This window comes from Musa acuminata, chromosome BXJ2-10 (genome assembly GCF_036884655.1).
Source record: "Musa acuminata AAA Group cultivar baxijiao chromosome BXJ2-10, Cavendish_Baxijiao_AAA, whole genome shotgun sequence".
Taxonomy (NCBI): domain Eukaryota; kingdom Viridiplantae; phylum Streptophyta; class Magnoliopsida; order Zingiberales; family Musaceae; genus Musa; species Musa acuminata.
In genome coordinates, this window is record NC_088347.1 from 37,673,847 (window position 1) to 37,685,496 (window position 11,650).

Genomic DNA, 11,650 nt, shown 5'->3' on the forward strand with positions numbered 1-11,650 from the left:
ATTATTATTATTATTATTATTATTTACAATATCATATTAACAACTTTAAATATTTTTTAGTTATCCCTTTGTAAATAAATATTATAATTTAATTTTAATAAAATTAAATTTCATTCCTTACTTATAATTTTAATAAAAAAGATTACTTTTTCTTCTCCTCCTTTTAATCTTCGGAGATGATGTAAAATGACAGAAAAAAGAAATGAAATGGGATGAACGGAAGACCAAAGAAAAGAAATAGTTTTTGATACTTGTTTTAATGATTTAATGTTTTTAAGATTACGAGCATTGTATAATAATAGTCCAGAAAACATCATATTATAGATCAGTTATATTAGTAGAGAAGATAGAAGACCGGTAATAATAACATGCATAAGTAGAGCCTATGGGGAGGAAAAAAGTAGTAGAAAAAGATGAAAGTAAAAAATAGAATTAGAATGATTATGAATAGTAAAATATTATTTTTTTTATTTTTTAAAAATTATAAAATAGTAAGAATGAGGCTCTAAATAGTATACTCTTTTTTTTAAAATAGTATCATTAATTTAAAAAGTATCTAAATTATCCCTAAAATAAATTTTCTCCTAATATATTGTTTTGGTCTAATACAATATTTTAACATGTTATAGTATTTTGGTCATCACAAAAAATACATTGTAAAACCTACTTGAAAATATCTAAATAAACTCTTAACCTTAACCAAACTAACTATAAGCTTAAAAATATAAATATTATAATAATTTATGAACAATGACAAGGAAAGAGACATGATATAATAAAATCACTTGTATTAGAACAAAAGATTTATAATATTTATAGTGTTTCTAGTATATCGATAAAACACTATAAATACCCCCCCAAATAAAAAAGAACAGTATATTTTGCAAAGACAGATTAAATTACTGGCTAGAGAAAGTGAATCAAATGGCGAGATTGAATGATCCATCTATAATGACATGATCTCGGCAGATGACCGAGATTGACACTCATTGGGGCATAAATGTTCTTTCAAGCATACATTTATGGACACAATAGCTCAAAACATTTTTATAAAAGAAAAATATCTGTACCATTAGTCACCAATTGTTATATTATATTACATTTCAGCCTAACATAAGAACAGAAAACAATCATCATAAATAACAACCAGGAACTACCTTTCCTATCTGCAAATGTACTTTTCATATTTGCAAAATATGAACACTTCGGTTAGAACAGCGTGGAAGAATTCCAACATTCTCCTTCCTATACACTTATTTTTGCGATGCAAAAACCTAATAGTTTTGTGATGCTTGTGGTCTTTTCACTAGCATATAATTTGATTGAATCATAATAAACACCTACATCAATCATCACGAAACTTAAATTCATATAAACATTCATATACAAAGAGATTGATGAAAGAATATATATCCATAAATATATAAACAACTTCATGCAAACCTTTCCAGTCGCAAAAAGCGGATCCTGCAAATTAGCAGATGCCTATTAAAAAGCAACAGCCACATTCCACACCTCTTGAGCCAGCAAAATGGGGCAAGCATAGATTCACAGCAAAAACCTCCTAATATTCAAGACTGAGAAAGTCACCAACCACAAAAACCTCAGTTGTGCTCTAGCCCACATAAGATAAAAGCATGGAGAAGACTTTGCGCAGTTCGGGTCTGCTCGATGGTCCCAGATATGGTGACCGCTCCTTCGGTGGCCCCAGGATTTGGATCACGGACTGCAACCTTTGCCCCTGATATCTGAAGTAACAAAACAAATGTCAATAATGGAACTGGGGTAAGCTTCAACACCCTGCAGTTTCCTAAACTCAAAAAACTGATGGACATCGAACTTTTTCATGGGAACACAAAGGGGAGCTTGATTGTGTCTAAAGGTCTACAAAGTATATAATATCCCTATTCAGGTGGAACACAATTTATACAACTATAGAGATTGTGAATAAATTGTGCTCCTCTTCTTCTTTTCTGAGTAGATTGTGCTCCTTCGTAGTATATATTATTGAATGCATGGTTTGCAGTACCGGTCCGTACCGCCCGGTACGGGCGGTACGTACCGGTCCGACAGACTTTCGGTACGCGGACCATATGTTACCGTTCCGACACTGTAGCAGTACTGTATCAGTGTAGCACTGCTACAGCGCTACAGTACCGTACCGTACCGGTCCGCTGTTACCGGTCCGCTGGGTGTACCGAGCGGTATACCGTACCGTACCGGTACCGAGCCCAGATCGAAACTCCGGTACGGTACGATATTGCGAACCTTGATTGAATGTAACTTCCAAGAAGCTCTTGGAGGTGTCTTTCTTACTGTAACAACTTCTTGATTAAAATGAAACCACAATAACAAATTTGAAGGAACAAATAGGTCTGTTTGATATGATGATATAGATGGAAAATTGACAGAAGAAACAAGTGATCATGATTTTATTTGCACAATTATTGCTAAAAGGCAAAATGAAAGGTGACCTTATGATATACCTCTCTTAAGTCAGCAAGGTTACTGCCATTATCACCATAAACAAATCCAAGATATTGCTGAGGAACTACAACTTCAACAGTTTTGCTTCTTACTACATTGGCCTGGCTGCCACTGCACATCAACATCCAAATATCAAATATAGTCATGTCTAACGAGAGTGCCAGAGTCAAGAACTTGACATACCTTCCAATCAGCCCACTTTCAAAATCTAAGCTTGTTCCAGCATCCTGATTTCTTCTGGTATTTCCACTATTCACTACCTATAGAAAATAGTGTATCACAGCCTGAGTTTCTTAAAACTTAAATGAGAATTTTCAAGATCCATTTCTTTTAGAACACTTAATGGACATGTGGCTGCAGACATTCAGTTGACACTGTCAACTGAATTGATTATATGCCAATGTCTCTGTATTTTGTGAAGTTATTTTCTCTACATGCATGCTTTCACAGTTAGTTGCATGTTCATATTTCCAAAAATCTGAATGTAAAACCAAAAGTCATACTACATGATAATGAATGAAATCGTGACTCTGTTAAATATTTAAAAGCAACTAACTGATGCCGTCTACATCCTGATGGCCATTTCTACAAAATTCTCCATCTGATCAATTCTCTCACCTCCTAAAACTAAAGCACAGGTTGTCAGTTTAATCCATCACCCTTGATTACCATAGTCCATAGACCTTAACGACATGTGTTTATAAATATGTAGCAATATGTCAAGAAAGTATTACAAACGAAGAAAAATGAGGTAATAATTACTTATCTCATCAAATCTTGTGGTTCTCTGAGAACTGCCAAAGCTAGTTGATTGTTATAATATAAACAATTCTCCTATAAGTTGAATGACAATTTAAAACTTAGCAGTTTTAAATATTAGATCATTATTGACAGCATTATATCATATTTAACGGCATGTTCTACTTTTCCCTTAAAAAACTTTAGCATTGAATTGCTCTTTTTTTGGCAGCAATTTTCTATAACCAAATCAGAATTGTATGGTACGTATACAGCAGATGGTGCGTTAAAACAGGTCAAAAAATATAAATTTAATTGGATGGAGTGGATCTTTGCTTATAATAAAATATAACCATGTTTAACAAGGTCTGGTTGTCATGCTTTCTATAGTCAACATTTACACTACACTTAGACCTAATAATATCACATTAGCTCTGTTTGGTAGCAGATGCACTAAATTGTTAAGGGTCACGTAACATGATTATTGTCTCTATTTTGAAGAATAAGATAGATTCAATGCTATCCCTGTCGTACATTTCACACAAGCCAAATAGCCTTACCTCAGGAGTCAATGTAGGGGCAGCACAATCAGTGGCAGGGGGGCAAGGTCTTGTTGTCTCATTGCCATAAGAACCTCGATCAACCCCAAGTTGATCTACACTTTGTGAGACAGGATGTTGCCTATCTAGAGTGTTGTGGAAACCAACAGCATGATCTGCACTATCAGAAATACTTACTGGGGGGTTAGCTCCGGAAGGGGTCAGTTCATGTCTTGCTGTAGGCAAAACAAAAGGCATTTCATATGTTGCATGAGCCGACTGGCCTATTCCCGCACTTGAATAAGTTTTGAACGGGAAGATAATATCCCGAATCCTGCTAGTAATTAGAAGCAATGCATCCTGAACAGACTGAAAGGTACCTGTTACCTGCCAATAAGCATCAAATAATTTAGTTGTTGCAGCCAATGTCGACTTACTACTGATCCATTCCTTTCGTTTCCACAAACAACCTAGACTTTTCATTTCCACACAAGCCTCAAATTTTAACAATTTGTTGCAATGTAGTATTTTCAATTTTGTCTAAACAGAACATAAGATTCTTGAAGCTATAGTAAATGAAGCAAAACTAAACTAACAATGGAAGACAAAAATTAAATTATGAAGCACAAGGATTCAAGTCTTAGTCTGACAGCAATTTCAATAAATCAGTCAAGGTACCATTCGAACTAGTCGGTATCAGAATTGACATTACAATAAAATCAGCTTATATAAGTTTTGTCTATTTGGTCAAATGTGACTCCCAATTGTCTAAATAAAGCAGAATAGATTCAGAATGGATTCACCTAGCATAAAAATTTGTGCTCAACGGTACCACTTTATATATAGATGAACAGAAGACCGACCTCAGCTTTTCTTTCCAAATTGTTACAAATGTCGGTCTGATTAGCTTTAAGATCTTATATACAATTGAAATACCAGAGTCAGGGCATATTCTCTGAATGTTTATGAGTAAGAAACATGCATGCAGAACATGAGAAAAGCTTTGTTCTTGTCATAATTAAAGAACAGGTTCACTATCAACAGTAAAAGGTGCAAACCTTTAGAAACAATATTATGAGAATGTGTAGTAGGCATGACAAATTACAGTAGCATAGTCTCAGAAAATAATTGCATGACAAACTAGCGCACAAACTTTTGACACTTAAATATGATCGAGTATAAAAATGTTAGAAGACTCAGCAACTTAAACCATCACACACTTGACCAATAAAGTGTGGAAGACTTAGTGAAGATAATTCAATTATGGGATCATATTTCACTGATAAAGAACATCATGGGAATTTTAAAGATGATAAACTATCATTTTATGTAACACACAGTATTCACTGATTATCAACTGAGGTGTCATAAAAAAGGCCAAGGTTAGTCATAAGTTGAAAAATTCTAAAAATTCACTCACAAATTCATTTAAAGGCTGTTAGTTGCAAACAGCAATCAAGTGTCACTTGCCAACCACAAGACAACATGCATGTGAACAATGGAGGAATCAAAGATCTCCATTTGCAATAGGTATAATGGTCAAAAATATGAATTACAGCTAACAAAGGAAAAAATACACAAGTATGGAAGAAGATGAGGCTACCTGAACAACTTCATCATTTGGTTGAGCACATTTGGGAACTTGTTCCTTCAAAAAGATCCGGATACTAGCCCCAGTAGCTCGTCTCATTTCAGCAATTACTGCACCACCTTTACCTAATAAACATCCAATTTGGTGTGAAGGAACAAGCAGTCTTGCAGCCACAGCAGAGCCTTTGTCAAGCATCTCTGAAAGTCTAGAATGAACACGAAGTACAGCATCTTGCGCAGGAGATCGACATAATTCTGAAATCTGCACTATGGCAACTACAATGAATCAAGACATCAAATTACACATACATACCAACAATATTCTAAATTAATAAAGTATTATACCGATAATTTGATTATTTTCTTTCACAAACCTCATGTGCAGATATTGTAATAACCCTTTCATCTGAATCTGACACAGGGTCTGCAATCTTAATTGAAGCACCAGTTTCATTTTGCATTGTCCGAATAACAATACCGCCTTTCCCAATAATGCTCCAAACTTTGTCATTTGAGCATAGCATTCTAAATACAACCTCAACCTTCCTCTGGCTGGATGGACTGATTTCTGGTCCTGGATTTGGTGCATAACCTCGAAAATGATACTCTGATACATGAGGGCTGGGCAAGTAGTTCCAATGAGCATAAGGGTCCATAGGTACAAGGGGAACAGTTCTGGCAGAACTAGTCGGTTCTGTCCTCTGGTAGTCTTGTAAACAACTCGACACAGATAGAAGAGCTTTCTTTACAGAAGAGAAACTCCCACTTATCTGACAGTAAGAACTAATAGGTGTAAGTACATGTAAAGAAGCACAATAAAAAACTTCAAAACGGAAGCTATTTTGTTAGGCTTCCACCCATGGGACCTACTTATTAGGAATAAGGCTATAAGAAAATGTAATTTCTTTTTGTTAATAACATCAAAAAGGTCCAGAAAGATTGTATACATCTTATCACCTACTTCAGCTATGCTTTCATTCTCAATTCAATGTTACCAAAGCTGCATTCTACATTCTATATTGGTCTTATTGATATCAAAATTCTCAATTTCTGAAATTTGTATTCGTATTTCCAACTTAAGGAGGGTTCTTAATCCATTGTCATTAAACAAAATAATATATCAGAATCAACCAAAGAATTTCATCCTAAATATGTTTTGTAGTTTATAAGCTCATTGGAAGCAAAAGAATTCTGTGGAAATCAAGATTCACAATTAAAAAATAACTAATTCGGATTGACATCCAGATAACTTCCTGAAGAAATCCTGTATTTCATATCATTAATCTTAGGCTGTATTCTCAAGCCACTTCTTTATACACACTAGTCCAGATTAATTAAGTCAACATTATGCCTCGCTTCTAGTATGCCATATCCTGACATAGCCATTTTTTGTTTAAAAAAACTGGGTGTTACAGGGAGGATAGATCTATCAAAGTTTATGCTGGCTAATAATTTCCTGACACAATCTTTCTTTCTCCAAACTAAGACTAATATTAAGGGCATGACGTTCACATCAGAAAGGTCCTAATATAGTTCTTGCATGTAAAATTATGCAATATGTACAGGTGTTCAAATGAGTCAAATCAAATATGTAGTCTTTAGCATTAAACTCAATGTGAAATGCATATATGACATAATCAAATGGCAAAATGAAGAGTTGATATGGCCCTATGATAATCACCCGCATATATTTTGCTAACGATCTTGCTTATCATCCATCATTAATGAAGGTTCAATTAAATGTATTAAGCTTTAAATAATTTACTCTGAGACCACTGGATGTTCTGGTAATGCTTGCAAAGAAGTGCTTTCTTGGGAGACTTTAATGAGCTAAATAGAGCTAGAATGTTTGCTGCTTCATTATCAGAAAGATAAACTCCCACTCAGATATCTTGAAATCCCAGTTGCATCTACTAAACTTAATTAAAACAAGGGACATCAGAGCAAGATACACTAAAAGCTAATAAGTGACTTGCTTGTCCTATCCTCGAAAGAAAATAGCACATGAACTTTTATCAACCCAGAGAAAGCATATGACAATAACAAAAAAGATGGCCAACTGCTGAGCGGTAAATGAACACCTTAAAATGACATTTTGACAAAATGTAAAAATGTAGCAAAAGGATTTCTTTTCTGCACTTTGACTAATTATTTATGCTTAAGAGGACGGAATCAAGTACCTGCAAGGTTTCTTTCTCATTGTATGTGCTTCAATTCTATCTAGTCTACACCCAACATAGAAAATGTCTGATAGCAGATATCTACTCTGCACAAGTCTGGTCATATATGAATTCACACAATGTAAATTGAGCTGGTCCTTGTTATGCATCATTTACATTTAATGGTAGTCTTCAATTAATGTCTCTCAGCCCTCTAATTGGCATTCGATATGATAAGAATTTGGTTTAAAAATTGCAAAAGTTAAACAAGCAAAGTTCACAATTGTAAGGTTGCACATTTTCTTACCTGGTGACCAAGGCTCTTACCTATCAGGCTACATCATTGATCCTCCCCATAGTCTGCATTTGTGGACTACTAGGATGAATAGTGCCCTCTAATTGACATTTCTTATTATAAGAATTTGCTGTAAAAGTTAAACAATTAAAGTTGCTCCTTTGCTACCTGAGTGACCAAGGTTTTAGTCGTGGAAATAGCCCGTCCAAGGTCCATCATTGATCCTCCTATAGTCCGCATTGGTGGGGTTTTTAGTGCACTAAGCCATTCTTTTAAAGTTTGTAATAGATCATGTTAAGATGTGGAAAAATGACTATACAATAGTCCATATCTGTCTGCCCTGAACTACGAAGATATTAGAGTAGACTGTTCATATGATAGAAGAGTCAAAAGTCTAAAGTCTAAACCATTTGGTTCTCATGAAATGCAGCATTTCATATTTCATCATATCAGCAATAAGAATCTTGCAGATCAATGGTTGGATTAAACAGGCCAACAAGCAGAAGCTATAGTTTACACTAATTAAAATCTACTCGGAAATCACCATCCAGCATAGGATGTATTTGGAATTGTCAATTGATGATTACAAGACTACTCAATCAATTAGAACCGTCAATTGTGTATACGCAATCAGTTTCGGATGGCTTCTTTGCTAATCATGTTAACAAAAAGATCCTACTCCTACAAGGTGTTCAGAAGAAGATGTAATCTTCTCCTTGGTTATAGGTTACTTATCTTTTTCCCTTGCCTATGGCTATGCAATTTAATTTCAGAAGTGGAAAAGATCTTGTGGTATGATGAACTATGACATCCATGATGAAATATCAAATGACCACAACTAAAATGTTCTGTCGTTAATAAAGATCTTTTCAGATCTAAAATCATCTTTTATCCTATCAGTGTTCATTCATCAAGGATTTCTCTAAGCACCCATTTAGAGTAAATCTTGTAAAATCCATTGAAGCAGCAATGTTACATGACCCATTACCCTAGTTACTTTCCTATGTATAAAACAATATGCTTCCACAGTTCTAAAACCAAAACACGTATGTGTTATGTACACATGACTATATATATATATATATATATATACATATACATATATGTATATACATATATATATATATATATGTATGTATATGTACGTATATATATATATATATGTATGTATATATATATATAACAGAATATAAGAAAAAGCTTCAAGATACAACTTCATTGAAAATCAATAAACGAAACAAAGCCCATCAAGAAATGTCACTGATAAAGCACAAGGAACAGTAGGAAGATTACGTAAAGTTTCAAGTACTTTGAAGTTTGAAGAAAGCTATCAGTAATGCACATGCATCTGCGCACGCACACACAGTCACACACACACACACACACACTTCTAGTTATGCAAGTGATCCAAAGAAAGCATGCAAATCCTCATGCAAACCTCTTTTATTATGAAACTAATAACGGATTAACCTCCAGAAGACCTTATACAAGCACGGCATATCCTCGAGGGACGAAAGGGAATGCAAAAGGGCAGGCATATTGAATAAAAGAAATAACTAGGGCACGTCAGAGAGGATAAATTATAATTTTACTATGTTTCTTAGGAATAGAAAATGAATAAAATGTTCCTCCCTAAAATCACACAGCTAACTGCCTATGACAATGGGTGTACCAGATGCTCATTGCAATCAGTTCATTACCCCTTGAGGAAGATGAAACTAAGGATGTCTTCCTGTCTAACAATGTTTGCATCACGTAAAGCATTAAATCTGCATAGGAATAAAGGAAAGCCTTAGTGTGCAAAACCAGTGCATTAGATCGACTCTGGTCATCCAAGTCGTAAAGAAATTGTCCCAAAACCCACCCTCAAAAAAATCGACAGGGTTGGTTTTCCAAATATTAATTACATGTTCACTTTCCCCTCACTATCCATTTGTGTATTTGCTTCACATGCATCATGACTAGTCACATCCATTTGAACATATAATAAATCATTTTTTTATCCCGTAAAATCAAATATCAAAATATAATGGAGAAAAACCCTTCTTCAAGATTCAAATAGAGAACCTCTTCTAGAAGAAGAGGCATCTCATTTCTACATAGTTTCTTCAGTCATATTTTTATTTTAGCTACAAAAAAAAAATGAATATAAGCACTCTAAGAAACCTTCTACTCATTTCACGAACATGTTTTCCCAACCATAAGATGCGGTGCTTCTTTCATGGACTGAAGCTTTTCATTTAGTATTTTGCATTTACGGCGCATGGTTTCAGGCTTTCAGAAACCCTGACTCTTTTTTGGCAACAGAGACAAAAATGGCAGTAGGCAGAAACATATAGTAATAATCATTAATATGATTACAGAATGAACAACTTCTTAAGTTTGGGATCTGGCATGCTGCAGAATCCAAAACTGCAAAAGAACAAAAGCAAATGAATGATAATAATGTCATTCTTCTATTGGATATGAACACTAATTTTTCCTACACTATTGGAAGTGGGCATTTACATATAACATTTTAAAAGAACATAGCCAATTCATTGAATCACTTGATATGAATAGATGATAAACTGCATAGATATAGATAGATTGGTCTCACGGTGAAGAATCTTATCTTATATGAGATCACAAACGACAGGGTAGAAGAATATTACCTAACATACAACTCTAGTTCTCTATCTCTTGTTACTTTCTCCTCTTAAAGTGGGACCTGTGAACACTAAAATCGAATATTAAGAACTGCCCATCAACAAGTAAGAGATCTAACACATACAGAGACATAATTAATAATATGGAACCCCAATAAGACTTTCATAGGCCAAGTAATTCAGGGGTTTCGGCATAATGTATTACCTAAAAAATGCACCTGTCAGTTATTGCACAGTAAGCTTCATCAATGCTCGATGATTACAGTGGAGGAAAAATAGAGTCTTCTAATGCATGCCAACATGCAAGACTATTCACTTGGCGTTTGAGTGTAAGAAAACATGATAACCAAGCACAAAAGAAAAAAAAAAAAACCAACAGCTACTCACATGGATCAGCTCATCACCAGCAGAGGCACATGTTGGCACCTGATCCTTCCCAAAAACCCTAACTTGAGCTCCACTCCCCTGTCTGATCTTCTCGACAACTTTCCCACCTTTCCCTAGAACGGAACCTACTTGGTTGCCCTGCGCCAGCAGCCGGCAAAGTACCAACCCATGCATTCCCTTCTCCTTGGTACCTCCTCCTCCTCCATCAATTCCCTCCCCAAGCCCGTCCTCGTCGACCCTAAGTATCCGCTCAAAAACCCTAATCAACGCGCGCTGAGCCGGCGAGGCATCCGCCTCCGCCTCTCCTCCGCCGGCCTCCGCCCACCTCTTCGGCTGGGCCTCGGCGACAACAACGACCACGCGTTCGTCCGAGCCCGGGACGGGGTCCTCGACGCGGATCCTGGCACCGGTCTCCTCCCGGCACCGGCGTAGGAAGGCGCCACCCTTGCCAACGACGCCGCCGGACTTGTCACCGGGGCAAAGGATACGGAATATGATCTGGACGGAGGAAGGCTTCAGCGGGGGAGGGGACCGGAAGGGGACCCTGGCGGAGGGGGGGTGGCGGCGCTTGGACGCGGAAGCAGAGGAGGATGAGGAGGAGGAAGGGGAGGGGGAGGCGGGGTTGGGCTCGCCGGCAGCAGCGGCGGCGGCGGCGGAGGATAGGTCGAGGGGGCGCTTGGGGCCTTCCATGGGTGCCACTGCTTCCACCACCCCTCTCGTCAACTACCAAACCCTCGTTTTGCTACACGTGGATACACCGCTTAGTCTCACATGTTATCGTCGGCAAAGCATCGAACATTACGCCCG

The 11,650-nt window shown here is 36.4% G+C and overlaps 1 protein-coding gene across 1 annotated transcript; it reads right to left on the reverse strand.

Annotated features, from left to right (window-relative positions):
- Positions 1-1,352: 1,352 nt before the first annotated feature.
- Positions 1,353-11,629, reverse strand: LOC135625574 (KH domain-containing protein HEN4-like). Its single transcript, XM_065130551.1, has 7 exons — positions 10,844-11,629; positions 5,729-6,124; positions 5,368-5,616; positions 3,786-4,151; positions 2,671-2,747; positions 2,487-2,598; positions 1,353-1,748 (listed from the first exon to the last, which is right to left on the reverse strand). Exons 1-7 carry the CDS (start codon positions 11,531-11,533, stop codon positions 1,605-1,607), a joined length of 2,034 nt encoding a protein of 677 aa, XP_064986623.1. The 5' UTR covers positions 11,534-11,629; the 3' UTR covers positions 1,353-1,604.
- Between the last annotated feature and the right edge of the window lie 21 nt (positions 11,630-11,650).

What these genes read in the sequence shown, in the direction of transcription:
- LOC135625574 (XM_065130551.1), bottom strand. Translation starts at nt 11,533, where the DNA reads ATGGAAGGCCCCAAGCGCCCCCTCGACCTATCCTCCGCCGCCGCCGCC. An exon ending in CAAATGATGAAGTTGTTCAG is followed by an intron (nt 4,152 to 5,367) that starts GTAGCCTCATCT and finishes GCTTATTGGCAG; the next exon opens with GTAACAGGTACCTTTCAGTC. An exon ending in CCCCTACATTGACTCCTGAG is followed by an intron (nt 2,748 to 3,785) that starts GTAAGGCTATTT and finishes TATTTTCTATAG; the next exon opens with GTAGTGAATAGTGGAAATAC.